General features: G+C 42.4%; 2 protein-coding genes across 9 annotated transcripts in view; one reads left to right on the top strand and one right to left on the bottom strand.

Moving 5' to 3' along the window:
* Positions 1-307: 307 nt before the first annotated feature.
* Positions 308-5,126, bottom strand: MIS12 (MIS12 kinetochore complex component). 4 transcript variants are annotated; one of them, XM_006771878.2, is made up of 3 exons: positions 4,861-5,124; positions 1,582-1,638; positions 308-1,381 (listed from the first exon to the last, which is right to left on the bottom strand). In XM_006771878.2, the coding sequence occupies exon 3, from the start codon at positions 1,341-1,343 to the stop codon at positions 723-725; it is 621 nt and encodes a 206-aa protein (XP_006771941.1). In that variant the 5' UTR covers positions 1,344-1,381; positions 1,582-1,638; positions 4,861-5,124; the 3' UTR covers positions 308-722. The 4 variants fall into 4 exon arrangements, with proteins under 4 accessions (XP_006771941.1, XP_015424714.1, XP_015424715.1 ...); XM_015569228.1 differs by lacking the exon at positions 4,861-5,124 and adding an exon at positions 4,640-4,712; XM_015569229.1 differs by lacking the exon at positions 4,861-5,124 and adding an exon at positions 4,512-4,628.
* Positions 5,127-5,288: 162 nt separating this feature from the next.
* DERL2 (derlin 2) overlaps positions 5,289-17,641 on the top strand; it is an 18,978-nt gene continuing 6,625 nt past the window's right edge. For 2 of the 5 annotated variants that reach the window (XR_001515220.1, XM_015569225.1), the window contains exons 1-6: positions 5,299-5,439; positions 6,488-6,553; positions 9,873-9,946; positions 11,506-11,599; positions 12,639-12,834; positions 13,085-13,175. Coding sequence is in view for 4 of the 5 variants with exons in the window: in XM_015569225.1 (XP_015424711.1) it covers positions 5,347-5,439; positions 6,488-6,553; positions 9,873-9,946; positions 11,506-11,599; positions 12,639-12,834; positions 13,085-13,175 (614 nt within the window). In the remaining variant the exon portion in view is untranslated. Of the gene's footprint in view, positions 5,440-6,487; positions 6,554-9,872; positions 9,947-11,505; positions 11,600-12,638; positions 12,835-13,084; positions 13,176-17,641 lie in introns of all 5 variants that reach the window. The other 3 variants (XM_006771880.1, XM_015569227.1, XM_015569226.1) reach the window with 3 other exon arrangements.

Consider the following 17,641-nt stretch of genomic DNA (forward strand, 5'->3'; position numbering starts at 1 on the left):
TTCCAGGCTTCCTTTTCTATTCCAGTGAGATCTGCTTCTTTTTTGTCCAAGGTCTTCCACTGCTGGGCTCCAAGACAGTAAACTGTTTAACACCATCAGGGCCTTGGTCATGGAAAGAATTTATTTTAGAAAAAAAATTTTCTTTCTTCTTTACTAAAGATTATGGTTGTTTTTATTGAACCAGGAGGTCACAGGTCAATTCCCAGTCATGGCACAGGCACAGGTTTCGGACTCCATCCCCAGTGGGGGCATGCAGGAGGCAGCCGATCAATGACTCTCTCATCATTGATGTTTCTCTCTCTCTCTCTCTCTCTCCCCCTTCCTCTCTGAAATCAATGAAAATATATTTAAAAAAAAAAAAAAGAAGCCACCCACTCAACCTTTTTGTCATTTGGTCTCATCTAAAGAATAAGTAAAAAGGATCAAGGTTACAAAGGACTCATGACCAAAGTACACCTTTTACAAATATCTTTTGACTGGCCATGGAAAGCTTTATTTCTTTATCAAGCCCCAAATGAGTCTTTAATAGATTAAGAATCCCTTCCCACCTATTAGAGGCCTATAAGGAATAAATGTTTCAAAGATCAGTTTCGAGTAGTACACAGATACTTCAGGGGAGTGGACCAAACAAAAGGAAAATGCAGAATGCAAGAAAGAGTTCAAAGAAAATCCAACAAAATATACAGACCAACTTTTGACTGGCTCCTTTTACTATTTAGAAATTAAGATATTTTCAGTCTTTTGCTTTCCTTTTCCACATTGTCTCTAATATCCTGGAGTTTTCTGGAGTTCTGGGCCAGGAACACGAAGCTGTCCCTGAAATCACTAGTCCCATGATTTCTGCCAACATTTTCAAGCTCATCAAACAAAGCCAATGTCTGTTTAAGTTTGGCCTGAACAGTTTTTTGCTCTTCTAACTCTGCAAGAAGGGCCTGCTTAGTGCATAATTCAGTCTTGTACTTCTCCTGTAACTGTTCAATTTCTTTCTGGAGAAGCTGGAATTCTTCCTCACTATAAGAATGCATCTCCTGAGATTTATCTTCTGGAAGCAAGATGTTTGGGGGAATACGCAAAATCCACTGTAAAAACAGCTGCTCCATTTTGACAAAAAGCTTATCAAAACGTCCTTTCATGAAGCAAAGAAACTTCTCTGTGCACTTACGAACCTGGACTGGGCTAATCTCACAGTTTGGGATGCCCTCCAGCTTCTTCAGAATAACCTGTTCAACAGCCTGCATCACTTCAAATAGGTAGTCTTGAAATGCAATGTAGATCCTGAGCATGCAAGTTTGTGGTGTGAAGCCAAAGAACTGGGCCTCATAGGTCATTGGATCGACAGACATCTTGACTTATTTTGCTGATAATTTTGATTGTGAAAAATCTGCAAATGTAAAGGAAATATCATTAGATTAAATCATCTGAAGAAAGTAATAAATCACATTATAGAGAGAAAAGTTTGTGTTCCTTGATGCCCAATGCCAATTCCAGCCTCACTCATCCACAACAGGATGCCAACCCTTGCCTCTCTCTAAGGCTGTTTCTATCCATCTATAACCTCCCTTAGACTCTCACTTTCCTTACCTCTCATTTATTGAGGACTCTGGCCTGTGGTTCAGTCTTCTGAAATCTGTTATCATCCTAGAAAACATTCAAATTTAGACAAATAACCTAAGCAGTCCTAGAGACACAGTTTCATGAGATTTAATGGCTTCACTCTTTTGGCCACCTGGCTCTTGATATTTGCAAATTCTCTCCCCAAATGCCCTATTTCCTGACAACTTCTTATGCTATTCTTCCAACTCTCATTCACGTACTCACATTACACCTTAATCATCAAGACTTTCAACCCTCTGATCCTCTCTTTCTTGCACTCAGTCTATCCCACTTCACTTCTTTCCCAATCCATTTTAGGCTCCACCATTCATCACTTTAACCACTCCCTTGCCAATGTCCTCAACTCCCTGTCCTTCCAACCTAGCCAACAGGGAAAAAAATCGCAGTTAGTAGCTAAACAGTGCCTTGTCAGCTTTACAACCTCTCAATGTGTTTTCTCAAGGGTCTAGAAGTCTTTACACTGTAAACATCTTGGAAAATAGCTTTCCTATCTCCTTGTCACTGTGAGAGTGACACTTTTTTTCTGAGCTATAATCAGATGCTTGTTGTAGAAATAAGAGAAGTTTCATTATTCCTTCAGATAAAGACAATTAGCAAAATAAATGGATACCTCAGTTACCAGATGAATTTAGGATGGATGAACTTTATGAAAGAACTAGAGGCCCAGTGCATGAATTTGTGCACAACCAGGAAGGGGATGCGGGAGGTTGGCTGGCAGGCCTGCCCCCCACTCCAATCAGGGGTGAGGGTGAGAGAGGGGGAGGGAGTTGTGGGCAGGGCTGGCCAGGGGGAGGGGCTTCAGACAGTTGGTGGGCCAACCCCGCTCCCTGGGGACAATTTGCATATTAGCCTTTTATTAAATAGGATTTGAAGCAAATGGTACGGTCAAATCTTTTTATAAGAAGACAAGATGCCATTAATTTTGAGAATTTATATATGCAATGACTAAAATAGAATGGCCGTAATTGCTTGGCTGCATAAATAAGGTAGAATTCCTTTCTGTCTTTGTAATCTCACCCAAATTATCTACAGTGCATTGTAATCTGAATATGACTATTCATTAATAAAACTACTTTCTTTTCTATATGTTGTGGAGAGGAGTCTCTGGGTTGGCAGGGTTTTTATTTCCTCAACACTTCCCTATGCTTCAGGATCAAGTTCAAAACTCTTTCAACATGGCTTGCAAGGGCCTTCATCACCCAACCCTTACTAACCACATTCTGCCCGTTTTAAAGACTTCACATGTTCACAATCGAGCTGATAGATAATACTTCCTATTTCACTCACTCTATTTTTACTTCAGGCGAGGTCTTCTCTTACTTATTTTATTCTTCTACCTTTCATCTCCCTTAGGAACCTACTCTAATGTTTGTTTTGTTTTCATCACCATTTATCCCCTCTATGCCCTCTTCCACCTCCTCCCCTCTCCGAGCAATCACCAAAGTTACCCATGTCCGTGAGTTCTACTTTTCTTTTTTGCTCAATCCCTCCCCAACCCCCCTCTAATGTTTCTAAATATGCTTTTTTCAATTTGTCTTTAATGTTAATTCAACTTTAACAGGTTTTAGATATACATGTTGTTGAAAAATACAGTTTTGCATGTGTATGTTTACATTTTCCTTTATGTTTGCAATCACTTCGTTATTATCCTTCAGTTTACCTCATTGGTTCTGGCTGAAGTATACCAACAATTTTATCATATGCACATACCACACTTAAAGTCCATTCTCCTTGTGACAAACACCTAGTTTGCTTTCAGCACCTTACTACCAGAAATGATACTGTAATAAACACCCTTCTATGATTTCTCCTTAGGGACTTTGAGGGTATTTACACAGGCAAGTAATTGCTGGCCAAAGAATTTTCTCATAATTTCACTAAATACTGCCAAAATGTTTAGAGCATTGCTGGGGGTGGGGATGTCCTACAATGAATTACACTCTCACTTACAGTATGTGAGAATTTCTCACATCTTTGCCAACACCATTAAGCATTCTAATTTTTACCAAACTGGTAGACATACAATTGCTTTAGTGTTGTGTTTTGAAAACCAAAACCATCTAGCCCCACACACGAGTTGGATACTGAGGACTGAAACTACCTACACTCCCACCCCAACAAGCAATTTACTGTTTACATTAGCGTGACTTTCCTATTCTAGGAAACCAGTCTATTTTCATCGTTCTAATGGCTTGAACTGCCCCAAAGGTGGATCAGCTCTTCAATGGGAAGCATCAACATGCAGAACCTAAGTTTCTCTGAAACCCCTGCCTCGGCTGTTTCTGCCAATCCTGTACTGTCGTGTCACGGTCTCTACCCAATCCTAATCAAGCCCCCAAATTGAAAGATCCACTGCAGTTCTCAAAACATTCCCATCTTGCCTTTCTTCCCTAGGAGACACGGCCAAAGCTCTTTCAAGGCCCGTTGTTCTTCCTTACCAGGGTAAGCGGTACATGAAGCATTCTTTTATCAACAGAATAAAAGAATGTGAGGGCGATATTTGAGGAGCAGGCAAAAATATTTTTAGTGCATTTCTCTGATTACCAGTAAACTGGGTACTGCTTCCTACATGTTAGCTTTTTGGGTTCTCCTCCCGTGAACACCCGTTCATATCCTTTGTAAAAACCACTCTCTTCACCCTTTGGTTTGGTTCCTTCCTTACATACTACCAGATTTGACGGCCATTCCCTATTCCTAAACTTTGAGCGCTTCCTTATTCGTTTGTCAAGATCTGACTACTCTTCCCAACCAAACCGAACTACTTTTTCCCCTGTGACGTCTTCCCTTCAAGGTAAGATGTCGTGGCCAAACCTCCTTCAGGGGTCAGTTTAAACACACTTCCTTGGTGGCGCACCCCCTCCCCTGAACACCAACGGGGCCTTTCTTCAGGCACCGACCGAGTTCCGCTTCAGGATGTTATCACGGGCCCATCTCAGCTTCCCTGCTGGCCCTAGACTTCCTCGGGGCAGGACAAAGGCGGCTTAATCAGTATTTGCAGAGTAAACACACGAGGTGCCCGGAATACCTCCACGAACTGAGTTGACAGAGTTGCAGATAACAGCCCAGCAGGAACTCCTTCCGGCCGGAGGACCGGCTCCCGTCGGGCCCCGCGACCCCGCTGCATGCCGGGACCTTCAGGTCGGAGGCCCCGCCGGCCAGGCGGCTGCAGAGCCCCGCGGTGATGCCTCACCCACTTCCACTCCTCCCCTCCTTTCCTGTGAGAAAGTGGAGCCCCGCGGCACTTACCGAAGCGACTGTGAGGGAGGCAATTTCGATCAAACAGTGGTTACCCGCCACCTCCGTTCAACCACCTCTCGCTGCCCGAGATCGGTGGCGCGGCAGCTCAAAACACCGAAAGATGCCCGCCTCAGCGAACGAGAGCCAAGGCGGGATGATGCCGCGCTCCTGATTGGCTGGCTGCTCGGTCGGTGACTGACGGGGGCCGGGCGAGCCAGCTAGCTGTGGCCCCCGGGGATTGGCGGAAGGAAACTGCACCGACTCTCCTCTCAGCGACGTGGGCGGGTGAGGAAGCCAGGCTGGGTCGCCGCCGAGACGCAACTCCTGATTGGTGAATGGCTTTCCTTAGGGCTCCTGCGATTGGTGGTTAGCAGGCTGCGCGGCGCCGATTGGACGACAGCGGGCAGGGTACCGGGAGGCCTCTTTGGCCCCGCCCCGCCGCTGGGCTGACTGGCGGAAGGGGAAGTGGGGCGGGGGCAGGCGGCGGTGGGGAAGATGGCGTACCAGAGCCTCCGGCTGGAGTACCTGCAGATCCCACCGGTCAGCCGCGCCTACACCACCGCCTGCGTCCTCACCACCGCCGCCGTGGTGAGCAGATGCAGCGCCGGCTTCTCATGATCCAGGCTGGGAATAATCGGGTCCTGGGGAGGCGGGCTTGGGCCTCCGGGAAGCCCAGATGGTTGGGTCTCAGGGTGGGTGGCGGTGGACTGGGCGCACTCGGGGCTTCGGAATTGCTTTCAGACTGATTAGCCGGGGCCGCGGGAAGGGAGTGCTGCTGCGGGAGGGCTGGAGGATCAGGGCTGCGGGTCAGTTTCTGAGACAGGAAGGCCGGACCTGTCGCAAGTCGGGGCGGCGCAGCGGGAGCCGCCCACCCAGAAAACGTGTCTGGGGACCCGGGCGATGGCCAAGTGGCACCAATGGCCAAGTGGTACCGCGGTGACTAGTGGGGGAAAGTCCGCCTATGAAGAAACTTAGATATGGAGGATAGAAAGCTGGAAGTTGTCCAAAAGCAAGAGGCTTAAAATAAACAGTGTGAATACAGAGGTTGGCTGGAAGCAGGGTCTTGAGTATTGTTTCTTTTAAAAAACATATTTTTATTGATTTTAGAGAGATAGAAGCATCAATGATGAGAAAGAATCGTTGAGCGGCTGCCTCCTGCACGCCCCCCACTGGGGATCAAGCCGGCAACCCGGGCATGTGGCCCGACTGGGAATCCAACTGTGACCTCCTGGTTCGTAGGTCGATGCTCAACCACTGAGCCACGCTGGCCGAGCCGGGCGAGTCTCATTTCTTTTGAGTGAGATGTGTTGCTTTGCCCAACTGTGATGGGCAGATCGAGCAGCCGCTCATTACTTGCCCCATATCTAAGATGTATATCACCACCTGCCTCCCATGCCTTCAGGCCAGCCTCAACTACTGCAATTTAGAACAGACTTTCATTCTGTGTTGGGTATTGAGGACACACAGAATTGTACCAGTCTTAGAGAATTCTTTACCAGCCTCTCCCGGCGGCTTTAAAGGATTCAGTCTAAGTGACTGAGAGTTGGAAATTGCTTGCCCTACTAATCCTTCATCGTAGATGATGAAATTTTACTTCTTGATTTGATTCGCTTAAGGAGCTCTTTCTCTATTTCAGCAGTTGGAATTGATCACACCTTTTCAGCTGTACTTCAACCCTGAATTAATCTTTAAACACTTCCAAGTAAGTGGTCCATCGCAGTCATGATGTTTCAGTTTTTAAACGTGTTTTTCTTACTTTTTAATAGCAAAGCCTGCTATATACTACCTCAGAAAAGAATGCAGAGAAATCAGTGGAAATGTCTGATTATAAGTCTTATTGTGGGAGGTATAAACAGGGTTTCTGCGGCCTCATTGGGAATGTTTAAGAGATTCTCAAGCTTCTCCTCATGTACTAAGTCAGAATAACCAAGGTTAGGAATTAAGAATCTGTGTGGAGTTTTTAAAGTTCCCTGCATGGATTTGCTTTGATGTGTCCAGTTCCTATATTTAGGAATCACTAGTTCAGAGTTAATATTGGATTTGAGAGACTGACCAGGGAGAATCTCACTTTATTTTGTGCATTTGCCGCCTGGCACACCCACCACCTTGGTGTTATCACCATTGTCCAGTTCTGGAATTCAGCTCTATCAGTGCATTTTATTATTCATTTATTTATTTTCAAATTGTAAGAGAAAGGTTATTTAGAAAGTTACAAGCTCTGGCTGGGTAGCTCAGTTGGTTAGAGCGGTGTCTGGTTACACCAAAGTTGCGGGTTTGATCTCTGGTCAGGGTACATACAAGAAGCAACCAATGAATGCATAAATAAGTGGAACAACAGGTATATGTCTCTCTCTCTCTCTCTCTCTCTCTCTCTCTCCTCCCTCACCCTCTCTCCCCCCCTCCCTCCTTTTCTTCCTCTCCTTCCCTCTCTCCCTTCCTCTCCCTAAACATATCCTTGGGTGAGGATTAAAATTAAGTAAATAAATAAATTTTAAAAATCAATAAATAAAGTTTAAAAAAATAAGTGATCCAGCTGGGCTGCATAGACTCAGGAAACAAGTTATAGAAGTAAAAGAAGGACCCTTGGAGCTTAGGAGAGGGAGAGACAAAAGTTAACAGGTGCCTGGGGGGAAAGTAGGGGGAGGGAAAGGTGTGAGCATGCCCCCAGGAGGGAAAGACCCTCAACTCTATTAGTGCTTTTATTTTATTTACTTATTTTTGAACTTTTATAAGAATTTATTTAAGCTGAACTGACAAAATATGCCAGTGTGAGGGTGGGGAGCAAGATCTCAAATGCTCTTTCCTCTATTAGTGCTTTTAAGGTGATCCATCAAAAACTCAAAAGATTGACATCTTAAACGACACGCCAGTTTGTTAGATTGCAGTGGAAGGTAGTCCTTTCCAGTAATGATAGTGCTAAAAGAGAGATGTCTTTCCTGCTCCAGGATGTTCATATAGGCTATAGTTGGAATGGGAGAGAGACCCAAAAACCAGTATTTCTGCCTCTATACATGCTATTCACTCTGTTTCAAGTGTGTTTCATTCACTTTATACCCACTGAATTCCAGCTTGCCTTTCAAGAGAAGCTTTTATGTAACCATCTCTTTTGTTTCCCTAGGGTATTTGTAAATGCTTCCTTTAGAGCAGCAGTTCTCAACCTGTGGGTCACCTAAGACCATCGGAAAACACATATGTAATTACATATTGTTTTTGTGATTAATCACTATGCTTTAATTATGTTCAATTTGTAACAATGAAATTGGGGGTCACCACAACATGAACTATATTAAAGGGTCACGGCATTAGGAAGGTTGAGAACCACTGCTTTAGAGCATCTCTTATCTCAGACTTGCACTTGTTTATATGCTGGTGTCCTGGCTAGATTGTGGGCTCTAAAGTCTAGGACTGCAGAACTGAATTGTTTCACCTTTATTAGTTAGCAGTTCTTAAGAGTTTAATAATACTTAAAGCAGCCCTCTGGACTCTTGTCATGTCTTCTTCCTTTGATACTCATGGCCTTTGCTTGGTGCTGTAGCTCCACCCAAGTATTGCTTCAGGTTAATAATTGCTTGGCTTGATTTTGCCTGGAGGTAAACTCTTGATACTGTGAATCTGCATTAGGAGTTAGAAGTTTTAGGTTGGAGTTCAGAGTCTCCCTTTACAATTTATGTGTTCTTGGGCAAGCCATTTTAAAAGTATTCTTAGTATGATATGGGAATGGTGGAAACAAGATTAAGATCACATGAGCTACTAGAATATGTTAAACTACTTTAAAATGTTAAGTGCTCTACCATTGTGAGAAGTTGTTTTTATTGTGAGCTCCATGGGTCGGGTAGGGAAGAGTAATTTTCAACAAGAACATGCGTGTCCTTATATCTACCAATCTAGTTATTAGAGCATTAGGTCTTTACTTGTAGGAAGTTGGCTTTTTTTTTTTTTAATGCATTCATTGGTTGCTTCTTGTATGTGCCCTGACTGGATATTGAACCCACAATTTTGGCATATTGGGACGATGCTCTAACCAACTGAGCTACCCGGCCAGGGCGGGAGTTAGCTATTTGTTCAGACTAGAATTTGAATATTTGCTTTACAGTTACTCTTTACTCTGGGTGTTTTGGGCTACTTAACTGATTGGCTGCTGACGTATTTTTTCGGACATACGCCTAAACTGCGGCACTAATTGCGCATGTATGGGAAAAAATGTAAAACACTTTTTATACAATAAACTCACTTATATTGCTTTGCAACAACAAAAATTTAAAAATACCAATTGTTTACATAAATTTGTTTTAAATAAGAAGAGCGCGATAGCACTCCTTAGCAGTCAAACAGTTAATATAGAAACATTTTTTAGTAATTTGTATTAGATCCCTGGAGTTTTTCTCTGGTGTCTCAAGACTATTCATTAAATTGTGATACTACATATATGAAAGCACTGTTTTCTAATATGTAAATTAACCTAGTCTTTTCATCAAATTTTTTCCTATAATTTGCCTAACCATGCGGTGTGGACTTTTTTTTCCTCCCAAATTATAAGAGAAAGTTTATCTAGAAAGTTACAGAGGTAGTAGAAGTGAGCCAGCTGGGCTGTGTAGGTTCAGGAAACAAGTTACAGAAGCAAAAGAAAAGGACCGCTGGAGCTTAGGAGAGAGAAAGACAAAGGTGCCAGGTGCCCGGGCGGAAGAAGAGGGAGCCGGAAAGGCTCAGGAGCAGGTGTGCTCCCGAGAGGGAGCGTGCGCAGGTGTGGGCTTTTGTTTGTTTTGTATTTTTAAAGACAATCACAATTTCAAGATTTCTGTCCTATTATCGTTACAGATTTCAGGAGTTGAGTGACATCATTCAGACTTTCAAAATCCAGTGTCAGATTTTGTGCCCCACTTTTTGGTTCAGAACACCGTATCACCTAGCCATGGCCTTTCAACCATCATAGTCAGAGGATATCTCTTTTGTCTTAGTATGAAAGTGTTTCTTGGTATATTTTACTTAATCTACCTCTCTCTTGATTTTTTTTCTTTTAACAGATATGGAGGCTAATCACCAATTTTTTATTTTTTGGGCCTGTTGGATTCAATTTTTTATTTAACATGATATTTCTGTATCCTTTATTAAGTGGGGTTAGCATAAAAACTTTAGGTTCACTGAGGAAATACAATATTAAGTTGAAACTATTAATCCTGTTATTTGTTACCATTTTATTTTTTTAATATGTTTTTATTCATTTCAGAGAGGAAGGAAGAGAGAAAGAAATAGAAACATCAATGATGAGAATCATTGATTGGTTGCCTCCTGCACACCCCCTACTGGGGATCAAGCCTGCAACCTGGACATGTGCCCTTGACCAGAATCAAACCCAGGACTCTTCAGTTCACAGGCCAACGCTCTGTCCACTGAGCCAAACCAGCTAAGGCTTTGTTAACATTTTAGCTGTAACTTCTAGGTACTGGCTCAATGGTGCAGAGTAGTTGGTCAGATAGTAATGTTTTGAGGGTGTTTGTAGGTCACTGCTGGTTCAAAGGGGAGGTATCTATAATAATAAAAGTGTAATACGCTAATAAAAGTGTAAAAGCTAATATGCTAATTCCTTCCCCCTGCAAGGGAAGCCCAGGTCCCAGGTGCCTGCCAAGGGCTGGAGGGAAGCTCGGGTTCCGGGTGCTGGAGGAAAGCTGGTGCCAGCAGCCAGGGGAAGGAAGGCCTACTCTGGCACGAATTTTGTGCATCAGGCTTCTAGTTTAACCATAAAACGATTACATGTCTGCCTCTAAGTCACTTGCAAATCTGATCAAGGGAGAGGAGTGATTTGATTGATGCATGCTTAGAAAGTAACATCAACAGAAACTAAGTAGTAAAACACAAGCTGAATATAGTGATAATTGCTAGAGCTTTGATACAGGTCTGGGAGTGGATTCATGAAGAATGGAAACTTGAGATCTTGTATCTTAGTTGCTGGTTCTACTGGCTGAAAAGACAGAGCCATAATGTCTGCCAGGCTTGCTGCGTTCCAGTTTATTGAGAGACAGGAAGAGTTGTGCTCTGGTCACATGGTAATTGGGGCCACTGAGCAGATCTTCCTCCTCCACCCTGACCCTCTGGAAAGAGGGCAGGGACAGCTCACCTCAACCTGCAGCAGTAGCCTGAGAGCCATGTAGGGGGTGACAGGATTCCTGCCCTAGGATGGATTCCTGTGTCTCCTATATGGTATATTCTGGTAAGTTTCTAATAATTAAATTTTTTCATCAAAATGCAACTTCATTGACTGAGATATAGAAATACTCTACCAGCCTGAAGAAGTAGATTACCACTCAGGGTAATCTACTTGATGCAGATTTCTCCCAAGTTAGGTGTGCAAAAGCAAGGGTGACGCAGACTGTGGTGTGGCTGGACGTGGAAAAGATGATACAAGTTTGAAAAGGTTTAATAGGTGACTGGAGGCATGTTTATCCAGCATCTGGCTTGATTCCCCAATTCGGAACAGTTTTTGTAAAATATGAAGTTGCATAAAATGTAGAGAGAAGTAACCATCCTACCACTTATAAACATTTTTACAAAAAAAGCCTTGACTTATAAATGATATGGAGTCCAAGTATTCTTGTGATACATTAAATTTTACTTCCTTCATGTTTGTGTGCTTAACATTTTCTTAACCTGGAACCTAAGATACCGTTACTGTCGAATGCTAGAAGAAGGCTCTTTCCGAGGCCGGACAGCAGACTTTGTATTTATGTTCCTTTTTGGTGGATTTTTAATGACTGTATCCTTCAACAAATAGAACAAACATAGGAAAATGTACCAACCTCTCTCTTTCTAAAGTTTTTCATCTGTCTCCCACAATTCACTAGATATTCTGAATAAGCAGAGACCTCCAGATTTTAGCTTGAGGGTACTACTGGTTATTGTACAGCACACTTTATGTGACAGTTTCTAAGCCCAGTGGTTAGACAGGATGCTTTTCTACTATGAGCACGTCAGAGGAACTTCTAACCAAGGTGGGTTACTGTCTGCTAGTGGATAAATGGATAAAGAAGGTGTGTGTGTGTGTGTGTGTGTGTATTCTCCCCCCCAAAATGTATACATACTCTTTAACAGCATTTTAAGTTTTGAAAGTGAAGTGTATTTTAAAAAACACTGCCTTTATAATTATTCAAAGTATGTGTATACATTTTGGGGGGTACCCTATATTATTGTTCATGGTGTGCTTCACTTCTAAATAAAATTGGTAAGATATTTATTTGGTTACTACCAAAACTGATAAATTATTTCATCTCCTACTGGGGATGTGCCTGCAACCCAGGTACATGCCCTTGACCGGAATCGAACCTGGGACCTTTCAGTCTGCAGGCCGACGCTCTATCCACTGAGCCAAACCGGTTCTGGCCAAAACTGATAAATTATTTAAAAAAAGAAAGAATTGTCAACCATATAACAGACTTGAATGTAGTCCATCTGATAAGATGGTTTTGCTGCACTTGGCTTTATTCACCCTCTGTAAAGGTGCTAATGGTGAGTGAACTTCAGTTCAATTATTGACCAAATAATTAACACATTTTCCAAAAAGACAAAAACTTCATGAGAGCAGAATAACACTTTGAAATCCAGATAATTTGGCCTAAGCAGGTTTTTGCCTGATTGCTCTGGGGAATCATTTTCAGGCCTTTTTCTTCTAAAGATGTAAGTAACTAATGCTTAGCTTTCCTAATTGAGACTTGTGTTCGAACACAATCCTTAGTTCTCTTGCCCAGTCTTCCCTATTACATTTTAATGTTGATATTTTCCTTAATGCCATCTGCTAGATTTTTGGTTTGTTTGTGAGCTTAGTTTTCTTGGGCCAGGCCTTTACAATAATGCTCGTCTACGTGTGGAGCCGAAGGAACCCATATGTCCGCATGAACTTCTTCGGCCTTCTCAATTTCCAGGCCCCCTTCCTACCCTGGGTGCTCATGGGCTTTTCCTTGTTATTGGGGAACTCAATCATTGTGGACCTCTTGGGTAAGAGTCTTATCATTGCTTTTCTATTACATTACTTATCAACTTATTTTGTCACTATTTTTCATGTTTGGCCTTCATATAATAGCTATTACGGGATTATTTAATAGTTATGTGCTCAAAGGTTATAATATTAGTTTTCTAATTCTTACTATACTGATATTTCTTCCTAAATATAAGGAATTTGTGTTGGTAGATTCACTTGCAATTAAAATTTTAATCCTCTCCCTCCTTTATTTCTGGTTGACTTTAGGTATTGCAGTCGGACACATATATTTTTTCCTGGAAGATGTATTTCCCAATCAGCCTGGTGGAATAAGAATTCTGAAAACACCATCTATTTTGTGAGTACTTAACGCCAAGTTACATGTTTTGTTACAGGGTCCGTGGTCAGTGTTCAGGTCAGTAAATATTTACAGATTGAGCCATCTCGCGGCAGTTGAGGAGTGTGTGCGTGGGCGGAGCAGACAGTGCCAGGCTGGTGGCAGGAGGGAGGCTCGCAGGCTCAGGATGTCCCGAGGCTGACTGGTTAGCTGCTGTCCAGGATGACCACTAGCACCTCCTGCCAGAGAGGAGCCTGTGGGTTTATGAAAGCTGCTGAGTTTATAGAAAGGTAAGAGCAGAATGGGCAAAACCTTCTAGAGCAGTGGTTCTCAACCTGTGGTCGCGACCCCTTTGGTGGTCGAACGACCCTTTCTCAGGGGTCACCTAAGACCATCCTGCATATCAGATATTTACATTACGATTCATAACAGTAGCAACATTACAGTTAGGAAGTAGCAACAAAATAATTTTATGGTTGGGTCACAACATGAGGAACTGTATTTAAAGGGCCAGAAGATTGAGAACCACTGTTCTAGAGGAAAGTTTTTAATGGTGGAATTTCTGGCCTTCCAAACAGGTGGCAGTACCCTGGCCGGTGTGGCTCAGTTGGTTAGACATCATCCTGTGCAGCGAAAGGTTGCCGGTCCAATTCTCAGGCAGGGTACATGTCCAGGTTGCAGGCTCAATCCCCAGTAGGGAGCATGCAGGAGACAGCTGATCAGTGTTTCTCTCTCACATTGATGTTCCTCTCTCCCTCTCCCTCTCTCTCTCTAAAAGTCAATAATTTAAAAATCTTTAAGTCAAAAAATACAAACAGTGGCAGAGATAAGTCTTAGAGTAGAAATAGCTTTGGGCTACAAACCAGGCGTAGGCCATGCCATCGACCAGCCCTGTGATTTTAAGCAAGTCCCTTCTTTTTTTCACTTCATTTTTCCTGGGGCTAGAGCAGCCGTTTGAAATGAATAAAACTATTGAAAAAAAAGACCGTACACTTTTATGTAATGATGTTTACTTTGAATTTATATTAGTTCACACAAACACTCCATCCATGCTTTTGTTCCGGCCCTCCGGTTCCGTTTAAGAACCCATTGTCTTTTGTTCCGGCCCTCCGGTCCAGTTTAAGAACCCATTGTGGCCCTCGAGTCAAAAAGTTTGACCACCCCTGGGCTAGAGCTTTCAAAATTCTACTGCAGAATTTTGCGTCCTTGGGATATACTGTATTAAAAAGTTCACTTGAGGAATGAAATGTAAGTTTTTATATTATAAAATGTTGGTTATACAATAGTTAAACAAAACAAAGAAAGCAAAATTCTCCATAATCCCACCTCTTAGATCTAACATTGTTAACTTTTTTATGTGTTCGTCAGTCTTTTATTGTCTGTGTACGTTTTAAAAAATGCTTTTTATAATCTTTTTAAGTAATGTGTCATAATTGTTCTTCCATCATAAATGTTCTACGAAATTGTGACAGCTACACAATATACCTGGTATGAATATAACATAATTTTATTAATCCCTTTTTAGAACCCCACCAGGATCAGACTGCTTTTCTGGTCAAAACCCCTCATGGCTTCCCATTGCACTCAGGTTGTTTGGGATTTTATTTTATGACCCCCCCCCTTCTTTAAAATAAAACAAAAATATATATACATATATTCTATTATTTTTATTTTTATTGATTTCAGAGAGGAAGGGAGAGGGAGAAACATCAATGATGAGAGAGAATCATTGATCAGCTGCCTCCTGCACGCCCCCTACTGGGGATCAAGCCTGCAACCCACTCATGTGCCCTGGCTGGGAATTGAACTGTCACCTCCTGGTTCATAGGTTGATGCTCTACCACAGAGCCACACAGGCCCGGCTTTTATGTATTTCTCACACGCTGCTTCACTCATTAGTTCATCTAGTCTGAAAGGTTACTCAGTGTCATCGTCATCAGCCAGGCCGGGCTTTTATGTATTTCTCATATGCTTCACTCATTAGTTCATCTAGTTCTGAAAGGTTACTCAGTGTCATCGTCATCAGCCAAACATCTTCATAATAGGATTTGTTGACAAGTCCTGGATTTTCTGCAAGAGCTTCATTAATTTCAGTTAATTCTCCTGGTAGAGGAGAGTAGAGTTCACTAGCAGCTTTCACACTTTTCAAAACACCAAACTCATCTTGTTAGTTCAATTTTGTCCCAATTTCAGGCAGACTACAGTAAACATCATCTCCCAAAGCTTCCTGTGCAAAATTGTTGATCCCCCTGTTCCAATATCATTTTCTGTTGTTATTCATTCATGTTTCTCGGTGAACTTATGCACTGAGAGCAGATTGGGGCCAGTGCACAGCCTCCTACCATCGCCCTCCCTCAGGCCCCAGGACCACATGCAGGGTGTGGTGGGCACTGAGATGGCACTCACGTTGCAGGCCGCTGCCTGCAGGCTCCCAGCCCTGAGAGCTCCACGTTGGGTCGCAGGAGTGCAAAGGTTCTCGGCACAACTCATCCAAAAAGGTTTTAAGCAGGTTGAGCATGGTAGTGGACTTCGCTGTGGGCCTCTCCTAGGGTCCCCATGCAGAGGAAAATGCAGCCTTGAACCATTGCCCAGCTGTGGGCTGTGAGCACTGAAGGGGGTTGTACAGTGTGGGGGAGGGGAGAAGATTTTAAGCAGGTTGTGAAAAGATGACTGGGGGGCATCTTGGGTATGTTTATTGGGTAAGAGGATGGAGTAAGTATGTTGTGTTCATATTAGAATTATCCAAACCTGTAGAGAATTTTTGTAAGAGTTTATTTGAATCAAACTGATGACATCCTGGGAACCAAGATCTCAAATGCTCATGTTTTTATTATTAATTTGTAAGAATTGAAGGAGCTCATATTAAAATACAGATTCTTTTCCTGAGCCCAATATATAATAGCAGTTTTCAGATACACTTCTGATTTTATCAACTGTGGGCAAGTACAATTAGAAATATGAATGTAAATAGAAGATGCTGCTTTAAAGTTTTTGGACATTTAATTTATTTAAAATTTTAATTGTGATTAAATACACATAACATAGGATTTATCGTTTTATACACTTGTATGTTACAGTTCACTGGCATTAAGTACATTCACATTGTGCTTCCATCACCACCATTCATCCCTAGAACTCTTCGTATTGTAAAACTGAACTCTGCCCATTTAACCAGCGATCGCCAACCTTTCAGACCTCACAGACCACCAGTGGTCCACGGACCACCGGTTGGCGACCGCTGCATTAAACAATAACTCCCCGTCCCCTTATCCCCCTATCCTTTCACAACTACTACTTTCTACTTTCTGTCTCCATGAGTTTGACTACTCTAAGTATCTCATGTAAGTGGAATCATGCAGTATTGTCCTTTTGTGACCAGCTTATTTCACTTAGCATACTGCTTTCAAGATTCATCCCTGTTGTAGCATGTGTCAGAATTTCCTTTTTTTTATTTAAGGCTGAATAATATTCCATTGCATGTATATTCTATTTTGTTTATTCATTCATCTGTCAATGATTGTGGGGAGACATCCATGATAAATTTAGTGAAAATCAGGTTACAAAACAGAAGTGGGATCTAGGTTTTGTAAAATTAAATATATAAAAGTTCTGGAAGAAAAATGAAAACATCAAAAATGATTATCTCTGGGAATTTTGGATATTTTACTCATATATTTCCTGTTTTCTCTGTAATTAACATGTATTGCTTTTGTATTAAAAATTAGTACAGGAGCATGGCTAGAGTGGTTCAGTGGTTAAGTGTAGACCTATAAACTAGGAGGTCACAGCACATGCTCAGGTTGCAGGCTCGATCCCCAGTAGGGGGCATGCAGAGGTAGCCAATCAATAATTCTCTCTTGCCCTAAACAGTTTGGCTCAGTGGATAGAGCGTTGGCCTGTGGACTGAATGGTCCCAGGTTCGATTCCGGTCAAGGGCATGTACCTTGGTTGCAGGCACAACCCCAGTAGGGAATGTGCAGGAGGCAGCTTATCGATAGGGGTGTGCAGGAGGCAGCTGATTGATGTTTCTCTCTCATCGATGTTTCTAACTCTCTATCCCTCTCCCTTCCTCTTTGTAAGAAAAAAATAATAATAATAATTCTCTCTTATCTTTGACTTTTTAATCCCTCTTCTTCTCCCTTCCTCTCTGAAATCAGTAAAAATATATATTTATAAAATTTAGTAAAAAAAAATTAAATTTTTAAAAATTAAAATAAATAAATAAATTAGTAAAGGAACCCTGGCATTTGTGTCTCAGTGGTTGGAGCATCAACCAGTGCACCAAAGGGTTCAATCCCTGGTTAATGGTGCATACCTGGGTTGCGGGTTAAATCCCTGGCGCGTTCGGAAGGCAACCAATCTAAGTGTCTTACATCGATGCCTCTCTCTCTCTCTCTCTCTCTCTCTCTCTTCCCCCTCTCCCTTCCACACTCTCTCTAAAACTCGATGGAAAAAATATCCTTGGGTGAGGATAAACAACCACAACA

Source organism: Myotis davidii, unplaced genomic scaffold (assembly GCF_000327345.1).
Source record: "Myotis davidii unplaced genomic scaffold, ASM32734v1 scaffold925, whole genome shotgun sequence".
Lineage (NCBI taxonomy): Eukaryota > Metazoa > Chordata > Mammalia > Chiroptera > Vespertilionidae > Myotis > Myotis davidii.